Below are 16,090 nucleotides of genomic sequence, written 5' to 3'. Positions count from 1 at the left end.
TCCAAAGCACACCTCTCTCTACTATGTGGAACCTTGACTAAATTCCAAGCACCCCCAAATCTAGTAAACACCATAGCATATACTAAGCTATTTACAATAAGAAGCAGTGTTACAGGTAGTAAATATAGTAGCATATACAGAATATATACATGAAAGCAGGAATCTAGTTTGTTTGATTACAGTAATATATACAGAAAATATACATTAAAGCAGAATTCAATGAATTCAGTCAGAGTGGTATAAACAGAGATATATTAATCAGTATTATTGTACCAGTATCAACAAGTGAAGATAAAAATAAATATGGAGAAAGTATCATCAGTCACTAGTAGCAAAAGACATAGGAGTTTAATAATCATATAATGAGAGTGAAGAGGTTAGGGTATAGAGCAGGAACATAGCCAGGAAGAGTTGAGATGATTTTTCAGTATTTGTTTGAAGGTGGTGGTACTGTCTGTGTTTCTTATAGAAGGTGGAAGTGAGTTCCATAGTTTGGCGACGATGAAGGAATCGAAGAGTTGACCAACAGGTAAGGTGGGCGTATCTACTTTTAGAAGTAGATGATTTTCAGATCTTAGATGCCTGCTGGAATGGTATTTGGCAAGTAGAGTTGAGAGAGCAGGACAGTCTGTGGGTCTGTAGACAAACTCAAAAGCAATCCCCCTCCCGCTGAAATCACAATATCAATCTAAACAGGCAGCTAAGAGGATTAATTAATACTTCAAAGGCTAAATGTGAAGAAAAAATAGCTTCTCAGGCAAAGGACTACCACAAAGCTTTCTACAGCTATGTCAGTAACCTCAAAAGAAATAAACATCAATGCACAGATCTTACTGTAAATGGCATCACCCACACTGAACCAGAGGCCATTGCCAAAAAATTCAAAGGAGGATATTCCAGGGTGATTCTCTGTCACCACTTCTATTATGCCTGGCCCTAAACCCATTACACTGTCTAATTAACAGTTTAGGCCATGGCTATAATTTAGCTGCTAGAAAACAACAAAGTGTAAAGACTTCTCGTTTTCTCTTTGTATATGATTTAAAACTGTATAGCTCATCAGACGAGGAACTGAAAACATAACTGCAAGTTCTCAAAACTTTTTCAGATGATATAAGAATGTCGTTTGATTTTGATAAATGTGCAAAAGCAACCTTTAAAGCAGGAAAACTGCAGCACCAAGAAAACATCAGTTTGGGAAAAGAATGTGATATAAAAGAACTTGAGCAAGAGGGAGTGTATAAATATTTAGGAATTGATGAATGATCAACAACAAAACATGAACAAATGTGAATAAAACTTAGTATTAATCCTGACAGTGTTGACATCTAGGACCAAACTCCAGTCTATAAACCATTTTGCTCTTCCTGTCCTAACTTACAGTTTTGGAGTGATTGGACTGGCCCCAAAACGTGTTGGATAGATTAGATAGGAAAACAAGAAGGATGCTTATGCTCACCAAATGATTTATAACAATCAGTGCATACCAAGATTATATATTCCCCATTCCGAAGGAGGGATGGGCCTCCTTGAAATTGATTACATGTATAAATATGCAGTCATGGGACTCCACACATATCTGCTGACCTCACAAGACCCAAATGTAGTGAAAGTTTTGAAGCATGAGGAGAATAAATTTAAGATGGCTTCCCTGCTTAGGCTAGCAGAAGCATATTGGCATCAAGCAGGAATGGAAATCAAGCCAGAAGTAGATAAAAATCAGGCAGCAACTGAATGTAACCAAAAAAAAACAGAAGAAAGAATATAAGGTGAAGGATCAGATGAGAAGACAAGAAATGTGGAAAATACATAAATATAGTTGCAAGTATAGAAAACTTCTGGAAGAACCTCATGTTGATCAGGAATGAACACAGGAATGGTTAAGGAGAGGTAAATTCAAACCAAGAGATGAAAAGTTAATATTGGTGGCCCAAGACAGAGGACTATGTACACATTGGTATACAAAGTCAATTGAACATGTGGGAGAAACAGACAAATGTAGATTTTGTAAAATGGAATTGGAAACAGTTGCATACCTTGTTGCTGGTTGTGACATACTAATGGCAGAAGGACTGTATAGTGAAAGGCATAATAATATGGCAAGATTGCTGCACTAGTGATTGTGCAAGCATTATGCCATTGAAGTGGCTGGAAAACACTGGAAACATGAGCCACATAGCATCATTGAAAATGATAAAGTCTACATTATGTAGGATCTTCCATTACCAACATTTCACAAGAGAGATGCTAGAAAACCAGATATAGTGGTCAATGAAAAGAAGACAAAAGTAGCATTGATCACTGAAATCACCACAGCTAGTGACTACAGTGTCTTGCATACAGAAAGACACAAAGTCATAAAATAGCAGAATATGCAGGCAAAAATGAGTGCAATGTGGAAGAAATATACCCAGACAGTTCCAATAGAAGTAGGAGCAATGGGTCTTACAAAAAGAATCTACAATCATATTTAGATATATTTCCAATGCATGTAACTCCATACAAATTGAAGGAAGAGTCATTACTGGGACCATTGCAGGTGCGGTGAAGAGCTCTTCTGGCTGACATCAAAGATTGAAAGAATACTAATTTCATGAACTTTAATCATACTTTGACTTAGGAATGGGGTCCATTCCTGTCATGGTATTACACACCCAAAAGAAATCAACCAGAGGCCATTTCCAACCTTTTGGCTGACAGCTTCAGCTCAAATTTCTTCCTTACCACTTCCACCGATAGTCCAAAGGAAGTACTCCATAGCAAAATCCCTCAACCATTACTAAAGAACAGGTCTTCGATGAGCTTTCCAAGGCTAAAAACACTGCATTGATGTGCCCTGATCACATCCCAGGATGTTTACTAAATAGCATGAAACATGTCCTCTCTGGTCCACTTTCATCATTTTCAACTAGAGCCTACAGTCAGGTTTTGTGCCCAAGGGATGGAAGATGTCTACAGCCACTCCTCCCACACACAGGAGGTCAAACCACTGATCCAGGTAACAACAGACCCATAAGTCTGGCCAGCCTCATTTGTAAGGCCATGTGAAGAATCATCATGGACATAATAAATGAGGACATAGGTAACCTGCAAATGCTGGGCCCATCACAGTTCGGCTTTCTTAAAGGAAGGTCATGCCTATTAAATATGATGGTCTTCTTTGAGTAGGGTAGGCAAAGTAATGGATGAGAGCAAGACTGTGCACACAGTCTACCTTGACCTGAACAAGGCATTTAATAGACTAAATAACTCAGTCATTATAGACAAACTCACTAAATTAGGCATAAATCCTTTTATCCCCACTGGATAGCCAACTGGCTCACTGAAAGGACCCAGAAGGTCAAAGTAAGTGAGGCCAGTCAATAGAGGAGTCCCCCAGGGCTTGGTACTGGAACCTCTCCATTTTGGCATCTATTTCTCTGAAGTGGAAGCAAACACTGAAGGCTTATGGCTGACAAAGTTTGCAGATGATTGCAAGCTGAAAATTATAATCTAATCCCCTGCAGATGCTAGAATTCTTCAAGAAGAACTATCACTGACCAATAAACGGTGTCATAGCCATGGTCTTAAAATCAGTGCTAAGAAATCCCTTTGTGAAGTCACCAATCTTGCTATTTATCATGTTGATAATATGCCCTTAAGTGTTGACTCAGTGGTTAGGGATCTGAGAACACATGTAGACAAGTAGCCTTACCTTCAACTACCATGTGGCCACAGTGGTGAAGAAATCCTTTTATGTTGTGGAACTTATAATTAAGGGTGTCTACACCTAAAGCGGTCATTATCCCACCGTATCTGCCCTTATCAGACCAGTCATAGAGTATAATGCTCCATTCTGTCATATGCAGCAACTACAGTGAACTCAGAGAATCCTTACAAAAAGAATACAAGGCATAACAAACCTTTGTTATGTAGAGCATCTTAAAGTCCTTTCTTGCTACTCAATCTCCTATAGATCGCTGAGGGGTAATCTATGGCTGACTTACAAGTCATCTGCAGTTCCCACACTCATGAATCTTATGCATATTTTTAAGTCAAACAGTACCAGAAATACAGGATCTAGGGACCTGAATTTTGTCTGTGACTTAAACTGAACATGTTAGAAAGACAGATAATGTGTCTCAGAGACTGCCCCTCCTATGGAACATGCTTTCCATCTTTATGAAATTGGGTATATCTGTTACCCAATTTGACTGCAACCTAGACCAAAGGATGAGGAATAGGGAATGTACACAGGGCCTGGCATCCATATCCCTTATATAAAGAGATAGCTTATAAATGCCTGGCTGTCAATGTCCATTATTACTTCATGAAAACTTAGCTCGGCTTAGAAAGGACCCCCCACCCAGATCATTAGCCTAGTAGCAATTTATGAATCTACGAAACTATGATTATTATTGAGGGTATATGTTTTTAGAGAAATTTTAAAAAGGTACACAGAGATTACAACTGGAGTTTAATGGAAAGAATCAGAAATGCAGGATAATGTACTTTGGCAAAAATAATTCAGGAAGGAATTAAATCCTGGCATTATGAAGAGTAAAGGAATAAAAAAAACTTAACTTTATATTAGCAAGAATAAATCATAGCTACTGCTAACTGAATTAGAGGCTACTTTTCCATGGTCATGGACACCTGAAACTTATTAGCCATCTAGTCTCTCTGCATTGACAGCTGTGGAGACCGCATTTGGAGTAGTGATCCAAATGATGAAAAATAAAACCTGAGAGAGATCAGGCTATTTACTAATATTCAGGATGTCATAATAGATTCTGCAGATAAAAGAAAAGGCTGTGTATAGGAATGATCTTTGAGTAGTGGACTTGTAAATTATGAAGGAAGGCAGTTACTAACATTGGAGCATGGTTACTGCAATACAGACCAGATAGGACTGAGATAAAATAGTGAGAAGAGACCAAAGAAGCAACATTCCTGAAAGATATGGGGAATAGTGTGTTTGGGAAATTTTAAAGGAGTCCATGACAGAGTTTAGCGGAAAAGGGGAGATAATACTCTATCTAATAAGTGAAATATGGCACATCTGTATGATTAGAAAGGTAACTATATATAGACAGAGAAGAAATGAGGGAGAAAAAATATATAAATACAAGATGGATGAATTTTGCAGTGTCAGATTACAGACTCAACTCTTTGTTTAAGCATTCACATTTTTGTAGATTAACACAGTACATCTGTCTGATGGGAATAGGGTTTGTGTGCAGCAAATTATCTGCATTTTGCAGTTTTTACTTGCTTGCATGTTTCTTTGATATCATCATGGTGGAAAATAGGTGTATATCATATATTCAAAATTCCAAGATGTCGAACACCATATGTTTGAACTTGAAATTTTGAATATTGAAAACATCGAACGCTCAGAATAGCGAATTTTTTCCCAGGGAAAAAATTTGCTGTTCCAAGAAACATACAAACAACACAAGCATACCAAAATAAATATACCACACACATACAATTAATAAAACCCAACCCCACACTAAACCACACATACATTACTAACTATCCACTTATCTTAACCCGCACTCTAACCCTAAGGTCTGTAACTATCGCACACATACCCTACGAAACTATACACAAACAAAGCAATAAATACACACACATACAGTTAACAAAACACAACCCTACACTACACCATACATACATTACTAGCTATCCACTTACCTTAACCCGCACCCTAACCCTAAGGTCCGTAACTCTCGCACCACAGTGGAAGAAATAGTGAAGCCACGGAATGGCTCGCCGAAATCTTGCCCTAGGTAAGATTTTGATGTTCTGGGGCTTCGCTATTTTCAGCATTTGATGGTTTGGGTTCAACATTTTGACATTCAGTGTTTTCTGTGTTCGAATTTTGATATAGACCCTGAAAAATCTGCATGTGTCAAATAATCTGAACTCAGCACTAATTCAGTGGACCTACTAGGGAACTAGAAGGGAATAAAATTACTTTCAATGAATGAAAGCTGTAGCATCTTGTGGCTATTTTTTATTGCAGCTTGACATGAAGGCATGGGTTGGAATGTTTGATAAATTTACTAGTTGATATATTTCTAGTCCAAGACAAGACAAATACAAAGTTTGTAAATAATACTTGGGACTGAACATGTGAGTGCTACATAGGACAAGATTTATATAAAGACAACGGAAAATTTCAGTGGGTATAATAATGCCAGAAAGAATATTTTAGAGAATAACTTAAGTGTTTCATGTTATGTTAAAGATTGTTTTGGAGGAGGATAAGGCAATACACACAATGTACTGCACTGGTCAAAGAAGGAAAACATTTCTATCAAGATACCCAATACTACATGTAAGTTAAGCAGTGTCAAGGCAAGAGAAATTGCTGGTTGTGTTGTTAGTGGTAGCACTAAAGTACATATAAACAAGATATATTTTGTTGTCATGTAAATGGCTCAGTATATGCATGGAAAAATCTGTATTGTGACAGTCCTTTTAACTGTTGGAAGTTTACGACCATCTAAACATTGAGTAATGGCACATAGAGAGTCTTCTCCTTAATGGCTTTCACTAGTGATCTTTGCAATAAACTTCTTGTTAAAATCTCACCAGATGTACAACCACAATAAGTCACAAAATATTACTTTTTATTTATTATGCATAGGGAAATAAACTGCAAAATACTTACAGGAGTCCAAGAGCCAAATCTCCATTCAGCTTCATGCAGTACATTAGAGGTTGTTTTGATTTCTGGAACACTTGGATACAGAGCAGGACATGGTGCCATTTCACAGTCCTGAAAGAAAAATAAGAAACCCCGCAATTTCCACATGGAATTTAACAATCCTATAGCTGACAGTATCAACTGTGAAGATATAACAATTTGTTTTAACAATACTTCTTCCATTACTTCGGGTGACTGACAAATGTTATGGGTAAAATCTGTATTATAAAGCAATTAGAGGAGACTTCAGCTATATAAATGCTGATTGGTCAAATTATGGCCAAATAATATGCATGTACACATATAAATAGCTTAAATTAATACAAGAGATGGAACAGAGAATACAGGACCAAATATGTCTCAATAATATTTTACATATTGAATTTATTATTTCTGAGTCTTCCTTCCTTCTCAGCAAATATTAATTCCACACAGTCAGATGAGACAGTTATATTTAATATTAGCCTAAAAAAAAGATAGAACAACTAATAAGCCCAAATGTTGTAATTTTCCAAATGAAAGTTATAATGAAATTAGTGAATCACAAATCACTTAAGACTTGGATGAACCATTTATTAAGGATACAAATTGAATACTTGAGGTGGTAGACAAATTTTGTCAGTGAATGAATGAATGTATTTATTAGTTAACCAAGTAAGTGAACTGGATTGGGTTTTGAGACATTTCAGCCATCTCTCATGCTACATATAAACAGTTTATAGCATATTCAATCAACAAATATGTTATTGGGAGGAAACAGAAGTACCTAGAGAAGGCTCAACAGACAATAACCAGAGGTCAGGCCTGAATCCTGGATACTGGGAATATGAGACAGAGATCTCAACTGCTGTGACAACTAACTTTTCAAATACATAAAAGTATTGGGCACAGTATATAACAGATAAAGTAGGAAAATCAAAAAACAAATCCCATCAGTATGGAATCAATGAACTTAACAAAAGAAAATATCAGAGCATACAAGACAAAAACATCCTCAACAAACATGAAAAATAAAACAAACCAAGCACAAGCAACTCTAAACTTATTTAACAGTATGCCCCGAACAAATTATGAAGCCAGACTAAATATCTAAAGCAAATATGTCAATCAGGTTTTATTTAAAGCAAGAAATGAAGGGTAAAATAAGGACTGTTATATACTGATAAAGCAACAAAATGCTTTCTTACCCTAATGATATTTCTAATATGCTGTCTGAAAGACTTATAGCAAAAAAAAGAGCTATATGGACATGGGAATACTATAGAAAGTATCACAGAAGATGTTTTTTTTTAAAAAACATTGAATAAAATCAAGAAGAGTAGATCCTTGTGACCAAAACATTTGAAGGACTTTCCTAAATGAAATTAAAAAAAAAATACTGCCATGTCTTTGCACTCCTTAAGTTTGACAGATACTATCTTACAGACTGCCGAAACATGAGTATTGCCAAAAATGTGGCAAGAACCAGTAGTATTTCATGTTTCAAAACAAAAAGTTTATTGGGATCTAAACAGTTGCCAGCCCATCAGCTTAAGCTAATGGAAGGGTGATCACGAATCTGTTATTTAAAGAAATGGAAGACCTTGTGATCCTAAATGAAAGTCATTATGGACTCATGAGGAAAGGTCCCTGCTTAAGAAACATGAGGGTACATTCTTGAACAAGCAGCTGCAAAACATTGGGAAGTTTAAGAGTTCAGAAATCTTGAACTGATTCTTCCAAGAAGGTATACTGACTAATATACTACATGTCATTATATATATTAAATGGTACATAGCTAACAGAATCAACATTGTTCTTAACTAGGACATAAAGGGTCAGACTGGGGGTACATTAAGAAAATGTACATGTGACTTCTGTAGTAATAGAGGACTTTTTTTGGCAACTGCAGACTTGGTGTGTTGCTTTGTGAGGAAAATGTCATCAACTATCTGAGTATGACAAATTATGCAGATGAGTACAGTGGAATTGCTAATATCGCCACCTCAGATGCGACAAGCTGCAGAGGGAAGGTTCATCTAAAAACTCTGCTTTTATAATGCTCAGACAACAGCAGGTCCGATGATAGTATATTTGAGTCTGTGTTGTTAGGCTGAAATGCTGTTCATGCTTACCATAAAACAACAGTGATGGGACAGAAGCTGCAACCATTTGTTTCTGCAATGCCTGCATGCAGGTGTCACCGTGGATTTATTAGTAATGAGAAGTGTCATTTATGCTGGTAGTGACAAACCTCTTCAGCTTACTAAGAGACCTGGAAGGAACAGCATTTAAAAATCAAATAAAGTAAAAAAACTACCACATTATGTGGTATGCAAATGACAGCAGACTGAAGGAAACTGGCAATACTGTTGAAAATCTGACATACACACTTGGTGTGCAACCACCTTTTGTGTACAGGAATTTGAAGCTGCTAATACTCATTTACAGACTGTAATGTAATTCTTTCTATATTTGTTGGTACTGATATTATTAGCATGTTGATGCAAGAAGGAGTAATTTAAGTACCCAACTGCTGATCTAACTTTTATTGCTTTAATTAATTATTTTTTGCATCTCTAATCATTCAGTAACCATCAAGCTTCTTTCACTTCAGCCTGCTCATTTCCTTAGAAGGTGAAAGCCTTCAGGTACATTCACATCTCACTGGATCAAGGGTCAATAATTAGGAATGGTGTTATTTATCTGCAATTGGAATCAAGAATGAGTTTCTCTTTAAGTAATGCTGATTCCCAAATGCACAAGTTACAATTTCCCAGTGGACAGAGAAGAGGGGCACACCACCTGCTTTCCTTAGGGTATGTCTCTCATTCTTCCTGAGATTTTGAAAGCCTAGTACCTCCAGTGGTTTGACAAAATCTCACACCTGCAACATGTGAATGTTCATATTTCCAATCCGAAATGTTGGAAGTCAAATCTACATACATAAACATGACCAAACAGGGTATTTCAGAAGAGTCAACATCTCAGGAATGTTGACTTTACTGAAAATACTACACTTCTGGTCATGAGCAATGTATGTTTCTGCAGGGGGAAAGCCCCCCTGCACCCTCCCATGTGGGGCGCTGTGCCCACCACATCCCCTGCTACTTATATACACAAACTCTGAGATTGCACTACCATGAGGGAAAAGGTACATTTCCCGATCGCCTTTAGTGCAATCTGCATTCAAAATGTCAAATCCACAACACCGAATGCTAGCATGCATTCACTGTTGTGAGTTCAACATTTTTTTCTGTTATTTTCAAATGTCAAATTGGGGTGTCAGGTGTTTCCAATTCAGATATAGTCCGATAGCCATTTTGATAGTAAACCCCTCCAACAATCCTTGGTTCCTCCAAGAATTTAAGAACACTCTCACCATTCAACTCTTTCCATCCTCCCAGGAAAGGTGAGCAGGCTCTAATTCGCCGTTCTTCTTTCCATACCATTCTGCTCTTCTAATGCTGCGACTATTACATGATTGCAGCAGAGCTAACATGTAAAATGAGTATGTCTTCGAGGCAGGCAGGCTTGCTCACTCATAGTTTTCTCTACTACAACAAGTTCAGAAGTGTACTGTGGGCTTTCACAGCTTCCAGTCACCTAAAGTCATAGATATAAGGAGATGAAAAGATATTTGGAAGTGATATGCTGGACAGTATGTGCCCATCAATTGGGGGGTGATGTTCTTCACTAACAAATGTTATTCAGTAAGAGAAAGACCTTATACCAGCATCTCACTATACACTGTAAGTGAACTTACTAGAAATGCAGCTGATAATATTGGCATTAGTTCATGTATAGTTCTTTTTTAATGACACTAAAGGAAACTGTGGCAAATGGTTTTCAAGGTCAAAATTTGTAGTAGTGATCTGATGACCAAAATCCAATACATGGTTTAAAGAGTATGAATAAAATAAATTGGTCATGTACAATTTCTTAAAAAATAATGCTTATATGTCACTGAAATTGAATAAATATTTTGACTATTAAATTAATTTTGAAAAGTTCACACAGATGTTTGTAATACAAATATGCTATTCATTTTGTTTCCATTGTTATAAGCAAGAATGATGTTAACTTGTTTACAGCCTTTTAGAATATACAAAGTATTCAATAAAATTAGGCAGGTAAGTGAAAGGTTTCTCATGCACTTTTGCAGATTCTTGCGAAAACTATATTAATACACTATCTGGCCTCACAAATAGGGCTGTCCTTAGTTTGGAAACAACTCTGAAGAAGTTTACATCAGTAATTAAAATTCATACACTACATATATCAGTTTCAGATTTTACCAAAACATGGATATTAGGAAGAAAAACAAAGTTGTAAATTCTAAGCAGAGTATATGTTCATTTCTATATTTCTGATTTTTACAAAACAGAATTACTATTATTGTAAAGCATTTATCAAGATGTGTTTTGATGTCTTCTTAAACCTCAAGTTAACCTTAGATCTATACGTCTTTTACATTTTACATAGGGCCAGAGTCAACCAATTTTACACTAAGTGTACACGATATGCATTCAAGAACATTCTTATCACATTGTGTGTTTTCTAGTCACTCAGAAAGGTTACTCTAAGTGTACATGTAGTCTATACTTTGTGGTAACCTTTAAGAATCCCTGTCAATACTCAGAATGGTGTATACTTAGTGCAGGCAATATTGAATCCCATGAAAAGTCTTTTTTTCTTAATTAAATAGAGATATGTTAATGTTTTCTTTAGGGAATTCAGTCAACAATCTGTCAATATATTTTCTTTGTATAGAAAAAAAATGAACATGCTGCCATCATTTGTAAGAATGGTTACATCCCAATACTCAAAAATGACATATGTTTCAAACAGGAAAGCCCATACTATGATCCTTTGTTAATTCTGCATTGTGAAATACTTAACTACAGACAAGTCTGCAATGGATGATTTGCCCCATAGGGATCTAATGCTACCAGTCTTATATTTAGCTGTTATACCACTAAGAAGAAATTTAGCAAAGACCAGTAAATGAATTAACTAATAAGTATTATATAAATTGGTAAATACTAAAAATGAAATATGGTTACTTCCTTGATTACAGAACAAGTTCTGCAACAGAAAATGTAACGAAAAACATTAAAAATTGCAATGCACAGAGTAAACACTGCTAAAACATAGGTTCTGGTTCCAAAAGACTTGGTCTTAGTGTAAGTAACCACTTATAGTGAGGGCAGGTGGTTTGGAAGCTGATCCCTGTAGTAAGCCTGCTTATAGATTTACCTTACTGCGAAGTAAGCCATTTACACTAAGAGCAAATATTTCAGAATTAAAGCAGAAAGAAAGAAAGAATATCACCTAAATGAGAAATTGCAATTCAGATTTATTGCATAACAAATAAATTCATTTTAATTTATTAATAAAAATATGCAAGTTACTCAGAATGAGAATTTGCATATACTCTTCACACTTGGCTTATTCCTTCTTCTAAGTCCTCTATAACTCAAATAGAAAAGTCTGACTTCACAAATTAAACTACTCTGACAAATGTGCCATGATACAAAGTGAAATAAATAAATCTGAAAAAAATCAACAGTGTAGCTCACAGCTGATGGTTTTAATTTAAACTATAGAATGCCATGTAAGTGCTGTAGTATTCAAGCCATCTCACACAGTCCAGCCGACTGATGCATATAGCACAGACAGCCATAACAATAATCACTGCAGTCATCATAATACATCCTTCTTGTTCACTATTGCTAATATATATGCTGTCTAGGCAAATTATGAACTTTTTTTACCTGACTGTCTGTTGGTCTTCTGCCAGCATTACATTCATTGTCATCTACGACATTACCATAAGCTCCAGCAACACATTTCACTGCTCTTATCTGGTAGCCTTGACCACAGCTTACAGTGCACTGAAATAGACAAGACAAGGTTACATCTAGTCATTTAAGGTAACTTTGTATTTAACAGAAAAAAAATAATAAAGTGATTCTGCAATAAAAACTCAAACATTGCATTCCATCAGTAGCTAACTGGCTCCTTTATACTGTCTACATATATTTATTTTCCTTGCCATTATTGTCTAGGCCAAGGCTGAAGACAGAGTTGGGCAAGCTGTTTTAGAGAATCTCACTATTTCATATTAAAAAAACAGATTTACGACAAGAAAACCTTTTAGCATTTTCAAGACATCTTGCTGTACAGCAAATGGTTTCATCATTTTGTGGTTCCAAAAAATGAATAAATATACACGTATTCCTTACCTGTATGGGCATTCACCAGGAGCTCTAGGTTTCTCCTACATTCAAAAGATGTAGGAAGTGAATTATTCATAGGTGTGAGTGTCATTTGAGAGTGAATGTGTGCATCCTGAGATGGACTGATGTCCCGTTCAAGATTAATTTCTTTGCATTGCTATAATAGTTGCCAGTATAATCTCTGGCTCCCTAAAAATGGTGAATTGGATTAAGGGAATACTTGGCAAATGCGAGAATGAATGTCCTTTTTCAATGAAACGTGAAAACATACACTGTTAAAAAATACTCACAGTAGTAACCCTTATACGTAAGTTGTAAAGTTGGGTTATATCCTCTTCATCTTCCTTTCTGCTAAAGTTTTTTTTTCCATTTTATATTTCAGACTATGTCAGAAGAAACCATATATTAAATATTAGTTTTTATGCTTAACCCAACTTTTTTTGTTTTTTCTTTGTAGGACTCATCCTGAAGAAGCACATTTACCTTGCTTGACATCACTATGTCATCTCTGAATATTCTCAAAATATATTAATTTCCATCCATATTCCTTTTAATAATCAATATGTGTTTCCTTTATTCAAGAATTTTTAAAGTCATTTTCTAAGAAATGCATTAAGTAAAGAAATATCTCTGTTCGGAGCCAACTGGTGTATTGGGTCAAGTCCATAAATATTGAAAATGATTCCCTTTAGTCTACATCTCCTCGTGAACTTTCTTTATCAATTGTTTTATCCAGTAATTCTTTACCTGCATCAAGTACTGAAGCCTTCAAACTATTTTATTTATTTATATATTTTACATTTGTTGACCGGGCTAGTCCAGCTGGATAATTTCCATTTTCAGTGGAGGCCCGGGGAGAAAAGCTCCACAGATTAAAACAAGGTTATAGAAATTGAAACATTTACAATAAATGCCTGTGACATAGACAGTGAGCTACCATGCATACTTATTAGTCTAGATCAAGTAATAAAAAACATATAGTGCTATCTACGTATTGAGAAAGGCATTAATTCTTTTTAAAACTACACTCCCTTCAGGTCATTTCATACATATTAGTGTATATACAAACTTTTTTTTTTTTTTTTTTTTCTACAAACTATATTCTCTCCCCCCAATGGATGTACATCCAGGAGGTGACTTACTGTTAGGCACGATCTAGGAACCAAGTCTTCTTGTGTGCATCCTTTCTGCCCATCTAGTTACAGAAGGTGAGCAATCCCAGTTCACCAATGGTCTGTCTTCGTACCTACTGTCAATCACATTGATGTTCACTGGGATCAAACTGCAGTAACTGAGTCAATCATTTAACATCACAGCCCACACTCCAATGTATCTTTACTTGTTGCAGATAGCAATGAAGACAGCAATACCAAATTAACAATGGAGAGAACAAACAAAAAAGCAGAGGTATCTTCTGCAAGATTCCCTGATTGGGATATGCAGGTAAGCCTCTTTTAAGTCGAGTTACCAACCAGGCATCTTTGTCTAGCATAGGTAGTAACTGTTGAAGAGTCAGCATCTTGAATTTTGGAATGTCTAGAAATGTGTTTAGAGTGGATAAGTCCAGAATTGGACGCCATGATTTGTCTTTTCTGGGTACCAGGAAAAGTATTGAATAGAAACCTTGTCCCTTTTCCTCTTCTGGTACTGGTTGAATGGCCTCCATGTTCCTGAGGGACAGAACTTGTTTCTGGGCCTCTGCCCACTGATTTGGGGGCAGATCTGGCCATCTGTGTGAGATTGGCAACATGTGGAAATGAAATATGTATCCCTGGGATACTATATTTAAAACCCATTTGTCCTGGGTAATAAGTTGCCAGTTTTGTGCATGAAGTGCCAGTTTTCCCCCAAAGGGGTGGCTAAAAGGTAAGTGCTTGGTGAATGTAGAGGGAAGTCATTGAGACTGTTTACCATTGGGAGGTGCCTTGTGTTTCCAGATTTGGAGGTGGGGGCACCCCATTGTTTTGTTCTAAAAGTTCCTTGTGACTGAAACCTGGAGCCTTTGGAATGTCTGGATTTGACTTGAGTGGCTCTCGAGGGGACTGGAAAGGACCAGTTCTTTGCAGGCCAGTGCCTACTAAATCCTGGAGGTTGCACTGTAAAAAATCTTTCACAGTTTGCATAGATTTAGCTTTATCTTCCATCTTTTTTAACAATTCTTCAGCCTTATTACCAAAGAGACTGTTTTGTTGTAAAGGAGCAGCTAACAATTTTGCTCTAACATGATCAGGCAGAGTTTGCTCTTTGAGCCAAGCATACCTTCATAGTACAGATCCAGTTACAGCAGCTCTGCAAGAGGCCTCCATGGAATCAAAACCACATTGCAAAGTACGTTTTCCAACTTGTTCAGCTGAATGTAATAAATCTTGCAAATCTTTATTTTCCACACAGTCAGAGATTAACATCATTTTCTGTTTAAGTAGTCCCATGATATGCTGTTGGTATTTAAGCATATGAAATTGACAGTTTAAAGCCCTGATTGCCAAGGTTGCAGATGTGTAAACCTTCTTACCCTATCCAGCGCCCTGGAATCTCTATCAGAAGGGGTAGGATTTTTAGCAGTAGAGGCCTTAATGGCCTTGGGACCCTGCGAAATGATTTCAGGATCAGCAGTAGGATTTTTGAAAAGGAATTTGTGGGAATCAGGAACCCTGTAGTATCTGTCTGGCTTACTAGCAGCCTGAGTCAGAGAATCAGGAGTCATACTATTTTCTGAAAAAACATCATCAACAATGTCAAGAACAGGAGGTATAGCCAAAGGCCTATGCTGAGGAAGAAGAAGAAAATCCCTAAGTCTCTTTTTAGATTCAGAGAAATCTTGACTTTCCCAGTGGAAATGTTCACTAATGGTATATAAAGTTTCTCCAAGAGAGAAATACTCAGGGGGAGAAGCAGAAGGGATGGAGTCTTCTGCGTCAGAGTCCTCATAAGTAGGTATAGATAAATCCTGTTCAGTAGAAGAATCAGAAGAAATAGAATCCTGATCAGAAGATTCATAGTCAATGTCTTGCCTAGGCCTCTTATCAGGAGGGGGTTGGCTACCCCTGATCAAGGTAATTAAATCTTCAGCCATTTTGATAATTTGTTTTTTAGGCATAGGGGCCTGCACACGTGGTCCATGCATCATTTTTTTAGACATAGAAGTAGATTTTGGCCTTAGTTTTGAAGATGG

General features: G+C 36.6%; 1 protein-coding gene across 1 annotated transcript in view; it reads right to left on the bottom strand.

Moving 5' to 3' along the window:
- Positions 1-16,090, bottom strand: part of ADAMTS9 (ADAM metallopeptidase with thrombospondin type 1 motif 9) — a 1,232,634-nt gene that overhangs the window by 556,492 nt on the left and 660,052 nt on the right. Inside the window, exons 23-24 of the mRNA XM_044077927.1 lie at positions 12,454-12,573; positions 6,662-6,769 (exon numbers count right to left, since the gene is read on the bottom strand). Coding sequence (XP_043933862.1) covers positions 6,662-6,769; positions 12,454-12,573 — 228 coding nt within the window. The remainder of the gene's footprint in view (positions 1-6,661; positions 6,770-12,453; positions 12,574-16,090) is intronic.

This window comes from Protopterus annectens, chromosome 7.part0, assembly GCF_019279795.1.
Source record: "Protopterus annectens isolate FY-2018-M chromosome 7.part0, PAN1.0, whole genome shotgun sequence".
Lineage (NCBI taxonomy): Eukaryota > Metazoa > Chordata > Ceratodontiformes > Protopteridae > Protopterus > Protopterus annectens.
Note: the sequence above shows the minus strand (reverse complement) of the source record. Positions and strands in the feature narration are given on the sequence as shown.